Here is a 20,773-nt window from a genome sequence, read left to right as displayed (position 1 = left end):
CAAGAGGCACAGACTGTACAAAACCTCTGGAGAATAAAGTAAACCCTGCTGAAGAAGCTCCTCCCTATGGTGATCTCTCTGATCAGGAAAAGAACTATGCTTTGTTCACAGATGGTTCCTGTCATCTTGTTGGGAACAAGTGAAGATGGAAGTCAGCAGTCTGGAGTCCTACCAGGAGAGTTACCGAAGCGAGAGATGGAGAAGGAGAACCCAGTCAGTTTGCTGAGGTAAAAGCTGTCCAGCTTGCTCTTGATGTGACTGAACATGAGAACTGGCCTATCCTTTACCTCTGCACTGACTCATGGATCATAGCAAATGCTCTATGGGGTGGCTAAAGGACTGGAAGAAGCATGGTTGGCAGAGGAAAGGAAAGCCTATTTGGTGTGCTGATCTATGGCAGGACATTGATGCACAGCTGGAGAGAATCCCAGTGAAGGTGCGGCACGTAGATGCACACATGCCTAAGAATAGAGCCACTGAGGAACACCAACACAACCAGCAGGCAGACCAAGCTGCTAAGATTGCTCAAGTTGATACCAACTCTGATCTTGACCTTGATTGGAAACACCGAGGTGAACTGTTCTTAGCTCGGTGGGCCCATGATTCGTCTGGACATCAAGGCAGAGATGGAACATACCGATGGGCACGCGACAGGTCAATTGACTTGTCCATGGACACTATCACCCAAGTCATCTATGACTGTGACATTTGTGCTGCTATTAAGCAGGCTAAGTGAATCAAGCCCTTACGGTATGGTGAGAGATGGTCAAAGTACAAGTATGGTGAAGCCTGGCAGATTGACTACATCACTTTACCTCGATCTCGTTCTGGCAAGCGGAATGTGCTGACGATGGTAGAGGCCAGCACTAGATGGTTGGAAACCTATCCAGTTCCACATGCAACTGCACATAACACCATTGTTGGTCTGGAGAGACAGATCATGTGGAGACATGGAACTCCAGAGAGAAGTGAGGCAGACAATGGCACTCATTTCAAGAACAATCTTGTGAAAGACTGGGCCAAAGAGCATGGTATTGAATGGATCTATCACATACCCTACTATGCACCAGCTTCAGGGAAGACTGAGCACTACAACGGTTTGCTGAAAACCACCCTAAAAGCCATGGGGGGTGGAACTCTGAAAAACTGGGACAAGCATTGAGCACAAGCTACCTGGTTGGGAAATGGTAGAGGTTCAGTAAACAGAGCAGGACCTGCACAATCAGAGTTGGTCCAAACAGTAGACTGTGATAAAGTTCCTGTTGCACATGAAAAGAATCTGTTAGGGAAAACTGTTTGGGTATTTTCTCCTTCGGGCAAAGGGAAACCTGTCTGAGGGGTGGTGTCTGCTGAAGGTCCTGGTCATACCTACTGGGTAATGCAGGAGAATGGTGAAATTCAGTGTATTCCACAGAAAAATCTAACCTTAGCTGAGAGAGTTTAAATTCAGAGCGTATAATACAAGCTGTTAAGAGTTTTCTGTTCTAGGTACTATCAGCTCCCAGTGAAAGAATCTATGAGAGAATCTACAGCACATGAACATGAACCCAATGTCACCTGGGAGTCCCTGTTCTCATCTCATCTGTGAGGAGACAAACTGTTTGCTGTTTTCCAAGCTTTTCAATCACCTACATCTGAGATAGCTGGAATGAAGTATGAACTGAACTTGTGATATTCATTAGTGTAAATACTGTTTTAGATCAGATAGTTCTCAGCAATGAAGTAGACAGGGGTGGACTGTGCTAGTTTGAAGTTAGCTAGAATGCTTTGGTGAGAAGAATTAGATTACAGGCTGTGAAAGAGAAACAATGGTGATGTTTACTTCACTCATAGGCTTGCTGAGATGAATTAGAAATAGAGTGTAAATATAGGTAAGACAGATGCTCTCTGTCTGGGCTGTGGATGCATTTCTCTCTCTCACCTAACCTGCTGTCTCTGATTAATCCACCTGTTTCCTAATCCCCCTGGCCAACCCTCCAATTTTCCTTGGGCACAAAGCAATGTCTGGAGTAAGGTAGTGAGGGGTGGGAGAAGGTGTAAGGGCAGTTGGGAGCCCCTTCTGGGGACTCAAGTTTCTGGGAGGACTGTTATGTTTCTGTATTACCTTTTAACCTGTATGTTTCTGTATAGAACTTTATATATTGTAAGTATCTGCTCGTATATTGTGCTAAACTGTAAATAATAAGCTTCATTCAATTTCTAGAGCTGGCCGAGTCTATTCTGGGTGATTTCTAAAGTGTGCACAGGTGGGTAACACCTAAGCCATCACACAGCCTTCCAGGCACTCTACCCCAAGATCATAACATTGCATGGGAATTTTGTGACTCAAGTTCAGATCCTGGCACTTGGCTTTGATGAAAACTGTATGACTGCCTTCAGTCCATCGATCCAGCATGACCAGGTTCCCCTGAATAGCCTTCCCACCCTACAGCAGATCAAAACTCCCACCTAACTTGGTGCCATCTGCAAACTTACTGAGCATGCTCTCACTCTCATGAAGAACATTGATAAAGGTATTAAACAGGACTGGTCCCAGCACTGAGACCTGGGACACACCACTTATGGCTGGCTGCCAGATGGATTTAATTCCATTTGCTACCACTTCTCTGTCCAGGCCTAGGGCAGCCAGTGGTGTGTTACAGCACCCAGGATGTTAGTTTCCCTGGCACCAAGGTCAGACTGACAAGACTGTAATTCCCCAGATCTTCCTTCCAGCCCTGCTTGTAGATGCAGAAGAATGCCGGAGCACAAACTGAAACTATCCTAACTGCTGGAAGACATTTCTTCCTTCCTGGACATCTCCGCTTGATATGTTGTTGGTGCCCTATGCTGAAGATAAGTTTTCTTAGTTTGCATACAAACAGCAGCAATGCTTGGTCTTTGTGGGTTTGCTGAAAGTGAAATAAACAGCCAGGACACACAGTAGCCTTCAGTATTAGCCAACTGAATCATTCATTTTTTATAACGAGTCATTTAGATGCCAGTCCAAATGATCAGGCTAGAATTGTTGTTATTTCCAGTAATGAAACTATTATTTCCAGTAATGAAACTATTTGTACTGACTTAGGGAAAGGACTAGCATTTGTATTTAACTTAAAGCCAGTAACTGCACATGTCATAAATCAAATAGTCTCTTCAATTCTCATTAAGACCAAAAAAATTACTCCTTGTGTGATCTGATTAACAATTTACTGAAGCAGCACTTTTTAAAAAATGGCATTTTGTGGCATTGTTATTTCTTGGTATTAGAAATATCTCTCATTTTTATAGGTCTCTAGTTGAGAGGACATGAAAACCTTTCCTGTACAGTAACTTTCGGAGTATTTAATTATGCTTTTCAGAATATTTCAGAATCAGAATACTAATTATGATAGTCATGTGTACAGTTATAAACAGATTCAAAATATTTGTTTGTAACTGTAAGAATGCCTGCCACAAGACATTTAAAAGCAGTCACTTGGAGCACACATGTGTAAAACGTATGTAGAGATGCAACGAAAGACTTTATCTTCCACAGATCTACTAAACGCTCTTTCAAGTGTTTGTCCTTGCTCTCTTATCTGTTCTGCTCTTCTGCTGTCTGGACTTCTTCCACCTCTCCCATCTATGAATTATGAACTGTGACCTTGCAGCTTTAACTTTTCAATGTTTAATAGTGTTTGTATAGTACTACGCACTTGGTGAGTCCAGAAGAAAGGCCACAGCATTTTTAGGTGCTCAGGGCTTCTATTGCTCATTTTAAGTGTCAGCCAGCCAGCTTCAATACTGAGATATTCTGCTTCTTGGTATATATTTTTGTAATGTATTATATATGAGACATGCTACATTTCATATCCCATATTACTATCTATTTGTCTACGATAGCAACTCATCTAGGGTCTCCTTAAACACAGAACAAATCCCATCTGATTAGGATGTGCACCTAAAGACACACACGCAATGTCACTTCTGCATAATATGACTTACCACACTTTGTCTTAATATGCAAACACACTGATTGCAACAACCAAGTTCACACCTGCTCTCCTGCCTCAGTCATCTCACACTTCTTAAGCCCATGATGATCACTACTGTGCTAAACTAAAATCCAAAGCTTCCACACAGACATCAGTCATCATCTGCAAACTTGTAAACAACTCTTCTGCTCACAGCCATCAGGCAAACAAACCTAGTAAGGCTTCTCAAATAAAAGCCTCTTACACATTGCCTTGAAACTTAACTTCTGTATTTCAGATAGCCAGCATCTGGACATCTCAAGACCCACGACAGCTAACAGGTGGCACTAGTGCAGACTCCCTCATGCCATCATGCTGTCACACAAGCCACCCATAGGGTCATTTGGTCCCACTGCACCGTAACATGATCCTCACCATCACCAGTCTGGCCTGGGTTAGCTAACAGCTTACAGAACCAGGCAAGACAAACCTTCACTATGCACTTTTGCTTTCAGTCTAATGTGAACCTAAAAGCAGGCTTCAATCTGAATCCTGACTCCCATCATGCCGAGTGTGGCCATTCTGTGTCGCTGCTTCAATTCAGTCTCCAGGATAAACAGAGCATCACCCTGGGTAGGAGTTGCACGTATAAGGACAGTGTCTGGCTTCATTTCTCACAGACAACAGCTTTGGGACTAGCTTCTGAATCTCCCCAGAAGAAGCAGGGGTATGGCAAGCATAAAGTTTAGCTAACTTCCAGAGGCAAATCACATCACATTCCCAAGCTGCCCACAAAGAGCAGGCTACAGAGGCAGGACGCTTGGCAGGAAGTGCTCTGCTAAGAAGTGATCTCTGTCCCTAACAGAGAGTGTAGGAGTTTCTTGAACCTTCACTCAGCATATTTCCAGAGCCACTATTAGCTCAGGAAATATGAGGAAAAAAATCACAGCAGAATATAAATTAAAAAATGGTAGAGGATCTGCTAAAAAATATAATGCACAGCCAGTAATTAATTGACTCTCTTAATTCCTAATTCAAACATACAACTCTCCACTGCATTTTTGAATAAATCTTTGTATTCCCATTCATACCACAACAGCCTACCAATATTGTTACACAGTTTGGCAGCATTAGGCTTTTTCTGCCTGGCAACACTGAGTTTGATTGCTTCGGTTCCTTACATGAAAGTATTTTCTAGGGGAAGCTGCACATAAAAATTCATCACTCCTAGAATAAAGCCTGTAATTCTCCAAAACAGGTAGAATTATCTTAAATCTGCATGTTTCTCCAAAAGAAAAAGCTTGTGTTGCTGCAACCACTGCAATCATATACTGTGTAATCAGAATAGCTTTATTAAAAATGCATCTTCAGACTGATCCTGCCAAACATGCATTCCTGTGACAAGAAAATCCGCACCTGTTGCTACACTGAGTCAAGAACACTGCTCACCTGATTCACTGACCCAGTCTTGCCTTTACACTAGTGGTCAAGGGAGGATGACTGAACACATCATTTTGGTGTTCTTGGTTTTAGCTGTATGCTTAAGACAAATTGACTTTCTATATTTAGTGTGCAAGAAATGCTTCCTAAAAGGAGGCTCAAATGAAGACAAAAGCACACGCAAGAGACTTTTATTCCACAGGCACCATATCAAGGGAAATATGGGGACATCCCATCAACTGTGTAGTTGAGAGCAGAAACACAGGCTTACGGTTTCCACATTAAATTTGGTGCCATATGAAATTTGACTAGAGAGCTTTAAAAAACATGTAAATATCTCTGGACAGGAATTCCATAGGAGGTGGATGACCAAGTGATATGCAAAAAAATGCAAGTGCTACCTTTGCTTTAGATACTCTACTTTCAGATACTGCACTTTTTATCACAGCACATTACCAAGCAAGGCGATTTGTCACTACTATGTAAGCTAAGCACATCTGCAGCCTTAATCCACACAGGGCAAACCAACAGAAGACTAAAATATTTCCAGTTGTACAAGCTCAAAAACTACAAAGACACAAATTAATGCTCTTATTCATAATGAACACAGCAATACAAGCTCATGACCTGGTCTGCAGAGACTGCCTGCAAAGAAAGTTGCTCCAGCAGGTACCATGCTTTAGGTATCACAGTATCACAGTATCATCAGGGTTGGAAGAGACCTCACAGATCATCAAGTCCAACCCTTTACCACAGAGCTTAAGGCTAGACCATGGCACCAAGTGCCACGTCCAACCCTGCCTTCCATGGCAGAGGAGCACAGTTACTGGCTATAGGGAGGAAAGGACGGGGTCACTGAGCTTGATGGAGGTGAAGACACTAGACACCGAGTTCATTTATCAACTGTTAGAGATGCCAGCTTTCCTTATTATACCTTCATTAATAGGAGAGTCACTTGTTTTTGCACAATACTGGCTTTATAATCCTTCTCAAAGACCAAAGAGAAAGGCTTTTCTAAAAACGGTAACAAGAGACATGGATATGAATAAGAGACTCGGATGTTTTATTGGAGGAGTTTTTCGATAAATACCTGGAGGAGGAAGTAAGGCAAGGATATACAACACAGGAGCAGGAGTAAATGAATGAGCCCTCTCTCAGCCTCGGAGGGAATTCTGACAACATTAGCGCTTTCCTCAGTGTGCATTTCTCTAAATGTAGTCTTTATGCTACATAGGATATGCATACATGTGATACTGCGAGGAAAAAAACCCTGCAGATCACTGAAAGCCGCTGGAATCACTCAGAGAATAAAACACAAACATCCTTACTACACAAATCCCTCAGTAATTTGCAGTAGACGAATGACGGGCGCTGAAGCGACCAGGCTCATACCCCCTCTCCCAGGGCTCACGGGCGAGGGGAGGCGGCGGGACAGGCACAGCCGCCTGGAAGTGGCCGCGCCCCGGCCGCCACTATCACCCTTCTAACCAAGGCTGAGGGCAGACCCTTGGCCCGCACCGGACAAGCCATCCCGACAGCCCACTCGGGAATCCAGGCATCGACCTGGTAATTCCTCAACGTTTCCCCGCACGGCCTCATCCCCACAGAGGGGCCTCGCCGCACCCGCGGCAGTGCCTGAGAAGGCCGGGACCGCCGTCCCTCCTGCCACTCACCAGCTGCTTAAGGTCCTCCTCGGAGAGCCCGGCGTAGCGGTACCGCTGCTGCTCGAACTCGTACCGCGTTGTTTTCACCACCACTGCCACTCGCGACGGCCGGAACCCGCCGCCCGCCGCCCCTAGTCCGCCGCAGCCTCGTCGCCGCAGCGCGCACGGCCCGGTCCCTACAGCCCCTCGCCCTGTTGCCGCGCTGCGGACGTCGGAGCTGAACCCACGGAGGGCGAAGAGGCGCTGCTGGGCGCCGTCGAGAAGCGGCAGCCCCGGCAGGGCGACGGAGGTCCCCGCCGCCCGCCGGCAGAGCAGCAGGGAGCGGCGAGTGGCCGCCCGACTGGTGAGATAGAAGTAGCCGTAGAGGAATCCCCGCACGGAGATCATGGCCCGGGCTCGCTTCCCGCCCAGAGCGGGAGCCCGCGGCCACAAGGCGGTACGGCAGGAGACAAGGCGCGGCGCTGCCTGGCGGCAGCTGCCCCAACTCTGAGGCGGCCTCCGCGCCCGCGCAGCGTTCAACACACATGGCACGGCCGCCCCGCGGCGCCCCGCCCCGCCCCTGGCGCAGACTCCGCCTCCCCCAGTACGGAAAGACAGGCGGCAGACACCCCCGCGGGGGCGGGGCGGGGGCGGGGCGGGGCGGGGCGGGGGCGGAGCTCACGGGCAGTGCTCTGCGCCGCATGCGCGTGCGCCCTCCGCCGGCTGCGGCGGCCGCAGGGAGGGGAGGCAGGGCGGGGACAGCCCCTGGCGAGCGAGGACACCCCCGCAGGGCCTCGGCCGCGGAGGTTGCGCCTGCGCGGGGCTCTCCCCAGCGCCCCCCTCGGCGGCAGGACGGGCCCGGAGGCACGTAGGCTGCGGGGCGGGCTGAGACCACCTGCTGGCGCTCGCAGTGGCGGCGGGCTGGGTCCCCGCGGTCGTGCTGCTTCGCTCCCCTGCCTCAAAGGGATGCCCCTAAATCGACTCGCAGCCTTCCGCTTGGCCTCTGTCTTGTGCTGACAGTTTGTAAGCTCAAGCCGTGTGCGTCCTGTGTCTTAGGTGATGGAAACAGGAATTCGGACTAAGCAGACTGCAAATCTTCAGGTGGGCCTCGGTGCGGTGCCTCGCTGCTAAGCTGGCTTGCCTCCTTTTTAAGCTCCTCTAAGGGAAAGCCCTCTGAAAGGAAACCACATCAGAATCTTTGTTTTAAAAGGACTAAATACAGCGTCTTGTGACGATCTGATGAGAAACGTAGTTTGAGAACAATCTCGGGATTAATCTCATCTTTTACATTGGTCACACTGAGTGAGGAAGCACAGAGGCAGGATGGTGAAAGCAGCAGGTGCAGGTAAAGCAACTGTAGTTGCACATCACTTTGCATTTTGCAAGCCTCAAAAAGAAAAAAAAACCAACCTAATTGGTCCTGAGTGGCTTTGTAATACCGTAAGGAAGCCATCTCTAAACACTGTAGGATTTTTCACACCATCAGTAATAACTGCCTTCTCGGGTACTGGCTTTCACAGTTCTTCAGCTGTGAAAGCCTCACGTATGCACGTTTGGCTCATTACTCACCTTGTGCCTGATTTTCCCCTGGGGGAAGTCACGTACTCTGGGGAGGGATTGAAGCAGCAGCTTTTACCTGCCAGTGCAGCACCCTTCTACATTGCTTCGCTGAGAGTATTAGGAAATAAAAGTCACTAAGACTGTTCAACCCTTCCCTACTCTTGTATAGCAATACAAAAATCTCCAGTCTTTACTGAAGGGTGGGAGGGTTTTCTGTTTACTGTTTATTAGCTTAGCCTTGAAGGAAACTACCATAAACCAGATTACCAGGAAAGTAATTAAACATAACTAATTCCCTTGCTAACCAGCAAATGCCCCATTGTGTAACTATTAACTTTTGGATTTTAAGAAGCAGTAGATAATACAAGGTCCTGCAGACCAAAAGGATAGAAGAGGTTTTGAAAATTTACAGCTGTGTTTTGAATGGTATCTATTTTATCACTTATTTGCTTAGTGAGGTGCTCCTCTAGGATTCTGTGCTTTATGTTCTGCCGGTTTATATTGAACCGTTTTGGTCTTTCTTTGAGAAACTAAATAGTTTCAATCACTAAGGCAAACTTGAATGTGAAACTACCTTTTTCTGAGGCCATACAATTATTATAGTCTTTTGAATCAATGATCTCAACAAGCATTATAAGCATAAAATATGAAATACATGTTTCTGAATGTAAAGTCAAAAGGGTAGATTATATCTTCATGATCTGGAAGGAGAGCTGAAATAGAGAACATGAAGGGATTCATCCAAAGTCCCTAGGGGGAAGTCTCTGACAGACCAGCTGAAGGCTACACAGATCATCTGATACCACATCATCTATATGGAAACTTCCTGGAACACTGTAGAGTTTGTGGAATGTTACTTCAATTTGCATCTTACTTTTTAAGTGGACCTACTTTTAAAATAGACACTAACCTTTCCCTTAGTACACCTTTTTGTTTGAATATAGACAACAACAAGACACAATTCTCTCTCAAATAATAGAATCATAGAATCCCAGGTTGGAAGAGACCTCCAAGATCATCCAGTCCAACCTAGCACCCAGCCCTATCCAGTCAACTAGACCATGGCAATAAGTGCCTCATCCAGGCTTTTTGTGAACACCTCCAAAGAGAGCAATTCCACCACCTCCGTGTGCAGCCCATTTCAATGGCAAATCTATCTCTCTGTCAAGAACATCCCTCTAACATCCAGTCCATACCTCCCCCCACCACAACTTGAGACTGTGCCCCCTCATTCTGTTGCTGGTTGCCTGGGAGAAGAGACCAACCCCCACCTGGCTACAACCTCCCTTCAGGTAGTTGTTGGGAGCAATGAGATCACCCCTGAGCCTCTTATTTTCTAGGCTAAACAAACTTAATGTATTTATTTATTTAAATCAAACTGTTATTTTGAAATATAGTCACAGTTTGTGCTACATGACAGGTCCTCAGGCTCTGTCTTTCACGACTTCAGAACAATATGTTAAGTGCATTAAGGGACAGGTTCCTTCATACACAATTAATAAGCACTGATATTTTAAGCTTGGTATTCTTAGTGGATACAGGGACAGGGCTCAGTTGTTACTGTGAGAAGTTTTAAACCTTTGGCTGACCACAGCCAACTTTGGTTTGGGCACAAAGTGCTTTAAAATTCCTCATGGAAACATATTTCAATACTGCCTGGAGTAAGAAAAATGGTTCTGAATAATGTCCATTTTAGATATCAAGGAATTGTAATGTGTGAGGTAAAATAAATAAAAATAGAAGATAAAACCCAGGCACGCTTAGCTTCACATTCTTCAAGTGATAGTGGACTTCAAAAACCCAAACAACTATGCAATAATCTATTCTGTTTTACAAAGCAGTCTAACCACAAACATTTCTCTGTAAAACCTAAATTATTTCAGCCACTATGCTAGCTGCAATGCATGACTGAAGCAGCAGTTTTACACAAGAAGGTCTCTAAATGTAGCCTTTGTTCTTCCAAAGGAATGTACACACTGCATCATGTGAAGTTACAATCTAGGATGACTCCTTTTTGAAGTCCATGACTAATGCCCTTTTGTGATAATTTAAATAATAATCAGTAAAATTACTACCTAGTCTAATAATTTATATTCTCCAGTCCATAAGTACTACTGGTACCTGAAAATAATAGTGTTATCTTTGTGTTGAAATTTATGTTACCAATGTTAGTTGCACAGAAGAAGAGGGAAACAAACCATCATGGCAATGTTTCATGAAACTGAGTCCCCAGATTTTGATTCTAGCTGACTTGATCTTGCAGTTCTGATTACCCAGAGGAAAAGCCTAGACTGGTGCTTAGAGAACTTGTCACTTGTGCAGGGTGAGAATCTTACAGGGTTGGCAGATGAATACATTGGCAGGTATAGTCTGACTGAATTTCTGATTCCAGATTCTAACCATGTTCAGTTGGGTTTTGCTTGCAACTGATGTGCCCTTATCAATGATTATGCAGTTAGGTGATAAAATTTTCTTGGTAAATGCCAAACCAGAGAAGGAGGAAGCAACCTTAATGTAATTATTCTTACGAGTGCAAATCACACAAAGGCAATGAGAAAGGACAAGCTTTCTTGTCTACACTTTCATTAGAATATGTTTTATTTAACAGAACTTTACTTTTCTTCCCACCCTTTACTTAATGCAAAGCAAACTACACTATCCCTGAAGTGGACCAGCACAATTGACTTCACCATTTCAGAAGCAATTTGAATACACTCAAACAGCTGAGACACATTGCTTTGTAAGAATACCTTTAATATTGTGAAGGACAACTCAGGAATCTGAACCTCACATTTTAGACAGACAACTGCCTTAGAACAAGCAGAATATTTTTTTTCTAGATTTACCAGCCAGCATACCCCAGTGATAAGTCCTCTAAAACTTACCTAAGGAAAAAATGATGATGCACTTTTCTTCCCTCTCTGTGTTGTTCAGGCTGTCAGAGTATTGAAAGCAATATCAGATACGCTAAAGGTTTTCCATGTACCCAGCAATTTAATTAACAAAATGAATTAATTCAATTATCAAATTACCAAATGATTCATACAATTACCTAAAACTGATTCAGAGGACACTAAAGATCATGATGTAGAAACCTGAGTGATGAGATTTATGAAGTGATGCAAACACCTCCAGCCATTCAGCCCATCCCATCCACGTAGACTTTGCTAGAAACTCATAATTTCAGTGGCAGATACATGCACATTTATCCTTGTATTAGGAATTGTTATTTTTATCTCCTTTTGAAAATTATTACTACACTAATACGTAAGAGCTTCCAGCTCTGTATTCTCTGTGTATATAAATTAATCCCTAGGATTTGTTATAAATAAATAACATTTATCAAAAACAACACTGAAGAATAGATTGCTCCACAAATAGCGACGTTAATGACATCTAGTTTTACAGGGATTTGGGTCATGCCCCTCTTCAGGCCAAGGTATCTATCTTTCCCTGGTTTCTTTCTCCTCCCTACCAGCAAATGCTGAAGCATATTCACAAGAAGAAAAGTGCTGCTAAGCCCCACATGTCTCACAGAAAATACCAAACTTAACTCTGAAACTTTTTGCTCAAAGGACACGTTCCTGTAATTTCTGTCACTGAGCAGCTGCCAATTTCATGAAGTACTTACACTGGGTTTGAGCTTTCTACCTCCTGTCCAGTTTTTCTGGGCAGTGGACAGTGAAGAGGGTCTGGTGGATAGGCTGACAAGTACACAAGTATTCCAGTCTTGTTTCCTTGGGGAAACAGGCTTGAAATTCTGTGGCATGGAAGGAACTATCTGTAGGGAGCTCTAACTGGAGCACAAAATAAGGTAACCAGTTAAACAAAAATCAAAGCTTCAAGGAAATCTTTTATTGTTCAGGCATAAAAATTGTTGCTCCAGCTGTCATAAAATGACAAATTTTACTTTGCAAAAACCAAGTTAATATAGTACATAGTATCATACCTTCAGTCTTGATAAACAAGTTTAGTGCAATGGGACTAAATAGAATAATTATGATATCCAGAATAAAAATTCATGCCATAAAATGTCTGTACATACATGCATTTTGTAGATCCTCCATTACCACAGTAACCAAACACCTCAAAACTGTTAAATATCTCTTTTTATCCTCAACTTTTAGGAGAAGGAGCTTCATGTTTGAGTCTGTATGTGCACATGAACATGTGTGTGTTTCTATGTGCACTTTGGTGTATCTGTAGCAAACCTGGGAACAGGCAGACCAAAAGAGAGTTTGTTTGGGAATGATCCTACAGCTTGTTTCTTAAGATGAGGGAGCAAATGACAGAGTTTAGGTCCTATGCCTGCAAAACTGCTGTAGTGTCTGTACTGGAACACTTCATTTGCCAAGGATTTTACAGCTGTAGTAGAATCTAGAGGGATATCATGACACTCAAGTGCTTAAATCCTATTTCACAGAAGGCTTTGATTATCAGGACAGACTTTGAAATCAAACTCTGCATTCAGCGCTTAGCCAGCTGAACTCCAGGGCAAAGTTATCACCATGACCTCTTGCTAAATACATAGGGCTGCTGTATTTTACAACTGCTGAGGCTTTTATAGCATGGAGCTTTGTTCCTGAGTGTGAGTTGCAGCAATGAAATATGAAGGTCAGTGTTGCAAATATTGTTGCGACCAGCAGTGAGGCAGATAGAACAGGACACAATGTACAACTAGTTATGGAAAGAACATTTTTGTTATTGGCAGACTGATGAGTCAAAGAGAACCCCAGTGCTTCACTATTTCACACAGGTGCTTTGTTGCGACGCAAAAATCCAGTTTCACTTGAGCTTACTGACATCCAGATGCTAAATCAATGTCAGACAAGTGCTAATTCTGGTGGGCTATTTAGGATTCAGCATAATTCAGATGCTAGTTCATCTGCATCGGGATGCTAATCTTGACACGGCACAAGAAACTCAGGAAGAAGATGGTTAATTCCAACTTCTTAGTATGTTCAGGTGAGAAAATGAAATTGTTAGTTCAGGCATGATTCAACTTTTATGACTGAGCAATTGTTACCTTTTAAAGGACTTCAAATATTTCAGTAACCCTGTTCTAGCTCTGAGGATGACAAAGGAATCATGTCTGGTAAGCAACAATACACATGGCAGCAGAGGCTTGAAGCAGAATCATAGAATCATAGAATCATAGAATCAACCAGGTTGGAAGAGACCTCCAAGATCATCGAGTCCAACCTATCACCCAGCCCTAGCCAGTCAACTAGACCATGGCACTGAGTGCCTCATCCAGTCTTTTCTTGAAGACCCCCAGGGACGGTGCCTCCACCACCTCCCTGGGCAGCCCATTCCAATGGGAAATTGGAAGACATATTTTCTTCATCTTTTGACAGAGTGGATATGCAAAAGAAAGCATAAATGCTGTCCATACTGCACATGGCTTTATGAAGCCTTAGTTCACAGGTGGCATTAGAGAGAACTGATTTTTCTAATTCCTCATGAGACAGCAGTTTGTGCAATCACTTTTGCAAAGTGACTAGGTCTGTGGCACTGTTGGCACTCATTACAGTGCACGAGATACCTGTTCCAAGGAATGGTGCTGCTTAGGGACAGCTACAGCTAAGGCAGAACTAATTTCATAATCTCACACATTCGAGGTATTTTTTTATGTGGACCTGAATGCATCTGTACAATTAACAGTGCAGGTTCTTGTCTTGTGCAACTGAAAGGATGTTCGTGAGTGCAAGCAGATGCACTTTTGGATTTTAAAGCTCCCGTGCCCCTAAAACTGGATTGCAGTTCTTTATTATGAATTCTCCTGGTGCTTACAGCTGTAAAAGCAGTTGTGACTCTTTGCCGTTCAACAAAATTCTACAGTCAGCTTACAACTCCAGATATTTTCAAAACAAACACAAAACCCCTTTGTTTTGAAGGCTGATTTCTATGGGCCTTGGTCAAGTTGAACTGATACCAGTTCTGCTTGTATGTACTTACAAACAAGATGCTGAATGTTGCCACACAGTTTTAAAGAAATGTCTTCAGTAGAGCCTGACTTAAAGCTTTCCAAATGTATCTTTTAAATAAAATATACAAGTAACAAATGCTTTGTGTATACTATTACTTCATGTTTATGAGGTTTTGTCCATCAATATGATGAAGAATCACTTATTCTCTATAAAAATCCTTAGTTTAGTAATGTATCTACATATATTCTAAAACCTGAAGCCTTTTTAACTGTTCTTGAATAGTGGAAGTCATTATGTCATTCCCAGCTCACTGCAAAGCAGGCTGGCTGGAATCCTCAAGTCTTTTTGTCAATGTATTAAACTTATGCTGTTCCTAAAAATAAATCTTTGCTTAAAATTCATAAAGCAAAATGCATCTGCTTTCCTCCCTCCAGGGACAGAGTCAGCCTAGACATTTTTGAAACATGAGTTCCCAACCACACTGTTGTAGTTTCTGGTAGGTGTAATGGAGGTTGGAACTAGAGGATCTTTAAGGTCCCACACTCCAGCCATTCTGTGCTGTTATGAACAGACCTTCAGACTGCTTGCAGTTCCATCCAGAATGATCTGAAAAAGAATTTTAAAGAATCTTGCTGATTTGAGCATATCCATGCCTTGAAACAATCTGGCATTTCATAATACCAAAGCAGTAGGTTAAAGTTTGGATGTGATCAGTGCCTAGTTTAGGTAAATACCTAACTAGATAACACAGGATTTTTCACAAATATTTGAGCATGTGAAGAGTGAATGAAGCCTGTGACCCACCATGTCAATAAGGACAAACATACAAGCTCTAACGGCTCACATGTCTGGATAGGACAATGTGTCTGGGATGCAAATCATCTTGCTCTATGAGTGGTACACTGTATTAACATTTCACAATACATACCCAGTAAACTGTGAGAAATACAACAGATCTTCAAACAGCCCACTGGCCACAATAAAGTACCTAAGGGTGTTTTCAATGCATAATATCTATGACTGTCAAATATCTGCAGACAGTAGATACAGACTATTGTTAATGCCAGACATGTAACATGACCATCTCAGCATCTGCTTTAAAATTGCTGATCTCGTCTGGCCAATGATAAGTACATACTAACAGTTGAAAACCTCTTACAAGTGAGATTAAATGCCTTGCATTTCTCAGGATATTAAACATGATTTCCACCTCTATTTCCTTATATGTCAGTATTTAAAGTCAATGAGAGAGTTATCTTCCCTGCCTTAAATATTACTGATATCTGCTGGAAAGAATCTAGAAACCTGGACGCCAACAAAAGCATTAATTCTTATTTTTCATCAGTTTTAATCATTATTAGGTAGGCGTGTGTGTGTTAGATTTATGATTTGGAATCCTTAACAAATGGTAAGAAAATGAGAAAAAAAAAATTTAAAAAGTTCCTCTAGTGTTGTTAAACAGTAGCACTTTAAAACAGAATCATAGAATATTAGGAGCTGGAAGGGATTTCTTGAAATCGTCTAGTCCAAACCCCATGCCAAAGCAAGATCACCTAGGGCAGGCCACACAGGAACATGTCCAGGCAGGTTTTGAAAGTCACCAGAGAAGGAGACTTGCCATGTTGAGGTGCAACTTCCTGTGTTCCTGCCACTGGTCCTTGTCCTGTTACTGGGTATCATCAGAAAGAGACTTGACACCTTCAGCACTGGTCAGAGCACACCTTGAGTGCTGTGTCCAGTTCTGGGCCACTCAATTCAAGAAAGATGTTGAGGTGCTGGAACATGTCCAGAGAAGGGCAACAAAGTTGGTGAGGGGCCTGGAGCACAAATCCTATGAGGAGAGGCTGAGGGAGCTGGGCCTGTTTAGCCTGGAGAAGAGGAGGCTCAGGGGTGATCTTATTACTGTCTACAACTACCTGAAAGGGCATTGTAGCCAGGTGGGAGGTGGCCTCTTCTCCCAGGTAACCAGCAATAGAACAAGGGGACACAGTCTCAAGTTGTGCCAGGGTAGGTATAGGCTGGATGTTAGGAAGAAGTTCTTCACAGAGAGAGTGATTGGGATTGGAATGGGCTGCCCAGGGAGGTGGTGGAGGCACCGTCCCTGGGGGTCTTCAAGAAAAGCCTGGATGAGGCACTTAGTGCCATGGTCTGGTTGATTGGATAGGGCTGGGTGCTAGGTTGGACTGGATGATCTTGGAGGTCTTTTCCAACCTGGTTGATTCTATGATTCTATGATCTTGACAGCCACCAGAATTATAGGCATTAGTAAGATCCCCTCTGAGCCGTCTTTTCTCAAGACTAAACAGCCTCCGTTCTCCCAGTCATAGGAGAGATGTTTGAATCATAGAATCATAGACTCATATAATCAACCAGGTTGGAAGAGACCTCCAACATCATCCAGTCCAACCCAGAAGCAGCCCTATCCAGTCAACCAGACCATGGCACTAAGTGCCTCATCCAGGCTTTTCTTGAACACCTCCAGGGACGGTGCCTCCACCACCTCCCTGGGCAGCCCATTCCAATGCCAATCACTCTCTCTGTGAAGAACTTCTTCCTAATATCCAGCCTATACCTACCCTGGCACAACTTGAGACTGTGTCCCCTTGTTCTATTGCTGGTTGCCTGGCAGAAGAGGCCATCCCCCACCTGGCTACAATGGATTGGATCTCTGAGTTCATAAGAGTGAGTAAATGTTAAGAGGTGGTGAAAGCTTAGTTAAAATAGGACCAAATAACTGCATCTCCATCCATGGACGCTGCAGGACCAGTTCTTGTCTTATTTGGAGTACTTGGCATGGGATATAATATAAAGATTACACTGGAGCTAAGGACTTCTGTGTACCTAGGAAGGAGATCAGAACATTTTTTTTTCTTTTTTTGAAGTAGAATTTGCTGCCTGTAAGGGTCGATTTTTAGCTCTTGGTACTAGAAAGTGGCTGTCTCCAAGCTTTTCATATTTGTGAAGTTGTGTCTTCACGAACATTTAAGTCAGTGATAACTGCTGATTAAATTTTGGACATTGGTGGAAGTCAGAACTTTATCTAGATCAAGGACTAAGTCAAAAACAATAAATTGTGGACATTCATAGAATGATAGAATCAACCAGGTTGGAAGAGACCTCCAAGATCATCCAGTCCAACCTAGCACCCAGCCCTAACCAATCAACTAGACCATGGCACTAAGTGCCTCATCCAGGCTTTTCTTGAACACCTCCAGGGACGGTGCCTCCACCACCTCCCTGGGCAGCCCATTCCAATGGGAAATCACTCTCTCTGGGAAGAACTTCTTCCTAATATCCAGCCTATACCTACCCTGGCACAACTTGAAACTGTGTCCCCTTGTTCTATTGCTGGTTACCTGGGAGAAGAGGCCACCCCCCACCTGGCTACAATGCCCCTTCAGGTAGTTGTAGACAGTAATAAGATCACCCCTGAGCCTCCTCTTCTCCAGGCTAAACAGGCCCAGCTCCCTCAGCCTCTCCTCATAGGATTTGTGTTCCAGGCCCCTCACCAGCTTCGTTGCCCTTCTCTGGACATGTTCCAGCACCTCAACATCCTTCTTGAATTGAGTGGCCCAGAACTGGACACAGCACTCAAGGTGTGGTCTGACCAGTGCTGAGTACAGGGGCAGAATAACCTCCCTTGTCCTACTGGCCACACTGTTCCTGATGCAGGCCAGGATGCCATTGTCTCTCTTGGCCACCTGGGCACACTGCTGCCTCATCTTCAGCTTACTATCTATCAGTACCCCCAGGTCCCTTTCCTCCTGGCTGCTCTCCAGCCACTCAGTCCCCAGGCTGTAGCACTGCTTGGGGTTGTTGTGGCCAAAGTGCAGAACCCTGCACTTGGCTTTGTTAAATCTCATCCCATTGGCCTCTGCCCACCCATCCAGCCTGGCCAGGTCCCTCTGCAGGGCTCTCCTACCTTCCAACAGATCAACACCTGCTCCTAGCTTGGTGTCATCTGCAAACTTACTGATGCTGGACTCAATGCCCTCGTCCAGATCATCAATAAAGATATTGAACAGGACTGGGCCCAGCACTGATCCTTGGGGAACACCACTAGTGACAGCTGCCAACTGGATGTGGCACCATTCACCACCACTCTCTGGGCTCTGCCATCCAGCCACTTCTTGATCCAGCACAGAGTGAATCTGTCCAAACCATGAGCTGCCAGCTTGGCTAGGAGCTTCTTGTGGCAGACAGTGTCAAAGGCTTTGCTGAAGTTCAAGTAGACTACATCCACAGCCTGCCCCACATTCACCTGGCAGGTAACCTGATCATAAAAGGAGATCAGGTTGGTGAGACAGGACCTGCCCTTCCTAAACCCATGTTGGATGGGCCTGATTCCTTAGCCATCCTGTAGGTGCTTTGTGATGGCACTCAAGATGACCTGTTCCATGACCTGCAATCCTGCAATCATCCTCATACTTCTCTGTTGGACTCTCTCCAGCATATTCCTGTCTCTCTTGAACTGGGAAGCCCAAAACTGGATGCAGTATTCCAGATGTAGTCTCACTAGTGCAGAGTAGAAGAGGAGAACACCACCACTAGACCTGCTGCACACATTTTGCTTGATGCACCTCAGATACCATTGGCCCTGTGGCCACAAGGGCACATTGCTGTCCCATGGAGAGCTTGCTGTCCACTGTGACTCTATTGTCTTTTTCCATGGAGTTGCCTTCCAGTAGGATGACCCCTGATCTGTACTGGTGTCTACTGTTACTTCTTCCCAGACACAGAACTCTATACTTAATCCTTACTGAACTTCACGAGGTTTGCCTTCACCTAGCTCTCCAGCCTGTCCCAGTCTCACTGGAAGGCAGCACAGCCTGGCAGTGTAGCAGCCACCCCTTCCAGCTTCATCCCACCAATTTGCTGAGTATTTAAAATACTTTAAAAGTATTTTTCTTAAGAATAAAAACTGCTCTTGTGACATTTAAATCTTTATCATCAGCAGCAGCTGACAGACTCCTAATGAAGCCAGCATGGCAGGAATGTGTATAATAGACCATAGAACATCTTTAAAATAAAACAAAAGTAGCATTCTGTAGTGACACTCTTTGGTTCTCAACATCAGTAGCCTCCAAAATCCATGTAATTCTCAGTGGACAGACATGAGACACACTATGTCTTCTCACACTATGGTTTTCTCTTCAAGTCTATGACTATGTATGGAAAGACTAATTTGGGACTTGCCTAATTCTAGACTCCAGCAACTCTGAGTTCACTCTAATAGATTCTAAAAGAAAATTTCATGTCAGGAAATAGAAGACACATCAAACAAAAGACAGAATGAAGTTAGCAGAAGACTTAAGAGTTATTGTTGAGGTTCACTGTAAGAAATAATGCTTTTTTTTTTTCCTAGTTCAAATCATCCTTGTCCTTCACATGTACTTTTACAGCTTCTCTGTTCCCCCTAAATGCTAACCATATTACAACACTTTAGGACTGTACACTACTTCTGATGACCATGGCAGACCTGCTCTAACTGTACAAACAAAAAGGCATTCCTTTAGAGCAAGTTCCTTTGTAGCAATGGCCACAAAGAAAACATGTAAAAGTGTCAAAAGTGAGAAGTAGCATTTTCAGAGACATCTTAGTCATTTACAGGTCTAAGCAGTGACTTACAATCACCTGTGAGCAATGGCAGGTTTAGGTCTTGGGGCCCTAAGAGATACATGTCCTGGTAGGATGATTTTTTGACATGACACAGTGTGCTAGTTTGAAGCAAGCTAGAATGTTTTGGTAAAAGAACTAGATAATGGGCAGTGAAATGAAAACAGTTGTGTCTCCTTCTCTCACAGTCACCCTGAGAACTCTGGGAAGAAGAAGTAAAACATTCTCCATTTTGTTTTTCACTCTGCCTTTGCCTTCAGACCTAGTCACATCTCATTAACCTTGCTCCCACTAACCTTGCTCCCTAACCTCTTGGCTGCACCTCTCTTCTTCCTGAGAACTGGGGTAAGGTTGAAAGGGCCGGGGGAGGTGCTGGGGTGGTTTGAGAGCCCCTCCTGGGGACTCAGGTTTCTGGGAGGGGAGTTGTGCTTCTGTATTGTTTATCCTTTGTACATTTCTGTATATAACTGTATATATTGTAAATAGCTGCTTGTATATTTGCTGCTGTAAAATAAATAGCTTCATTTATATTCCCAGAGGCCGTCTGAGTTAGCTGGGGCACATTCAAAAGTGTGGGGGGGCGGGTTAATGCCCAAAGCATCACACACAGACACATTGTTTGTGTCACCAGTGGAAAGAAATGGGCACC

The 20,773-nt window shown here is 44.1% G+C and overlaps 2 protein-coding genes across 3 annotated transcripts in view; both read right to left on the bottom strand.

The window, feature by feature from the left end:
* NADK2 (NAD kinase 2, mitochondrial) overlaps positions 1-7,540 on the bottom strand; it is a 50,337-nt gene extending 42,797 nt beyond the window's left edge. For both annotated transcript variants that reach the window (XM_064176512.1, XM_064176513.1), the window contains exon 1: positions 7,049-7,540. In XM_064176512.1, coding sequence (XP_064032582.1) covers positions 7,049-7,426 — 378 coding nt within the window. In that variant the 5' untranslated portion in view covers positions 7,427-7,540. The remainder of the gene's footprint in view (positions 1-7,048) is intronic.
* A 6,372-nt stretch (positions 7,541-13,912) lies between these two features.
* Positions 13,913-20,773, bottom strand: part of RANBP3L (RAN binding protein 3 like) — a 69,901-nt gene continuing 63,040 nt past the window's right edge. The window contains exon 15 of the mRNA XM_064140489.1: positions 13,913-15,114. Coding sequence (XP_063996559.1) covers position 15,114 — 1 coding nt within the window. The 3' untranslated portion in view covers positions 13,913-15,113. The remainder of the gene's footprint in view (positions 15,115-20,773) is intronic.

The sequence above is a fragment of the Pogoniulus pusillus genome, chromosome Z (assembly GCF_015220805.1).
Source record: "Pogoniulus pusillus isolate bPogPus1 chromosome Z, bPogPus1.pri, whole genome shotgun sequence".
Taxonomy (NCBI): Eukaryota; Metazoa; Chordata; class Aves; order Piciformes; family Lybiidae; genus Pogoniulus; species Pogoniulus pusillus.
This window is presented reverse-complemented; position numbering and strand designations above follow the sequence as displayed.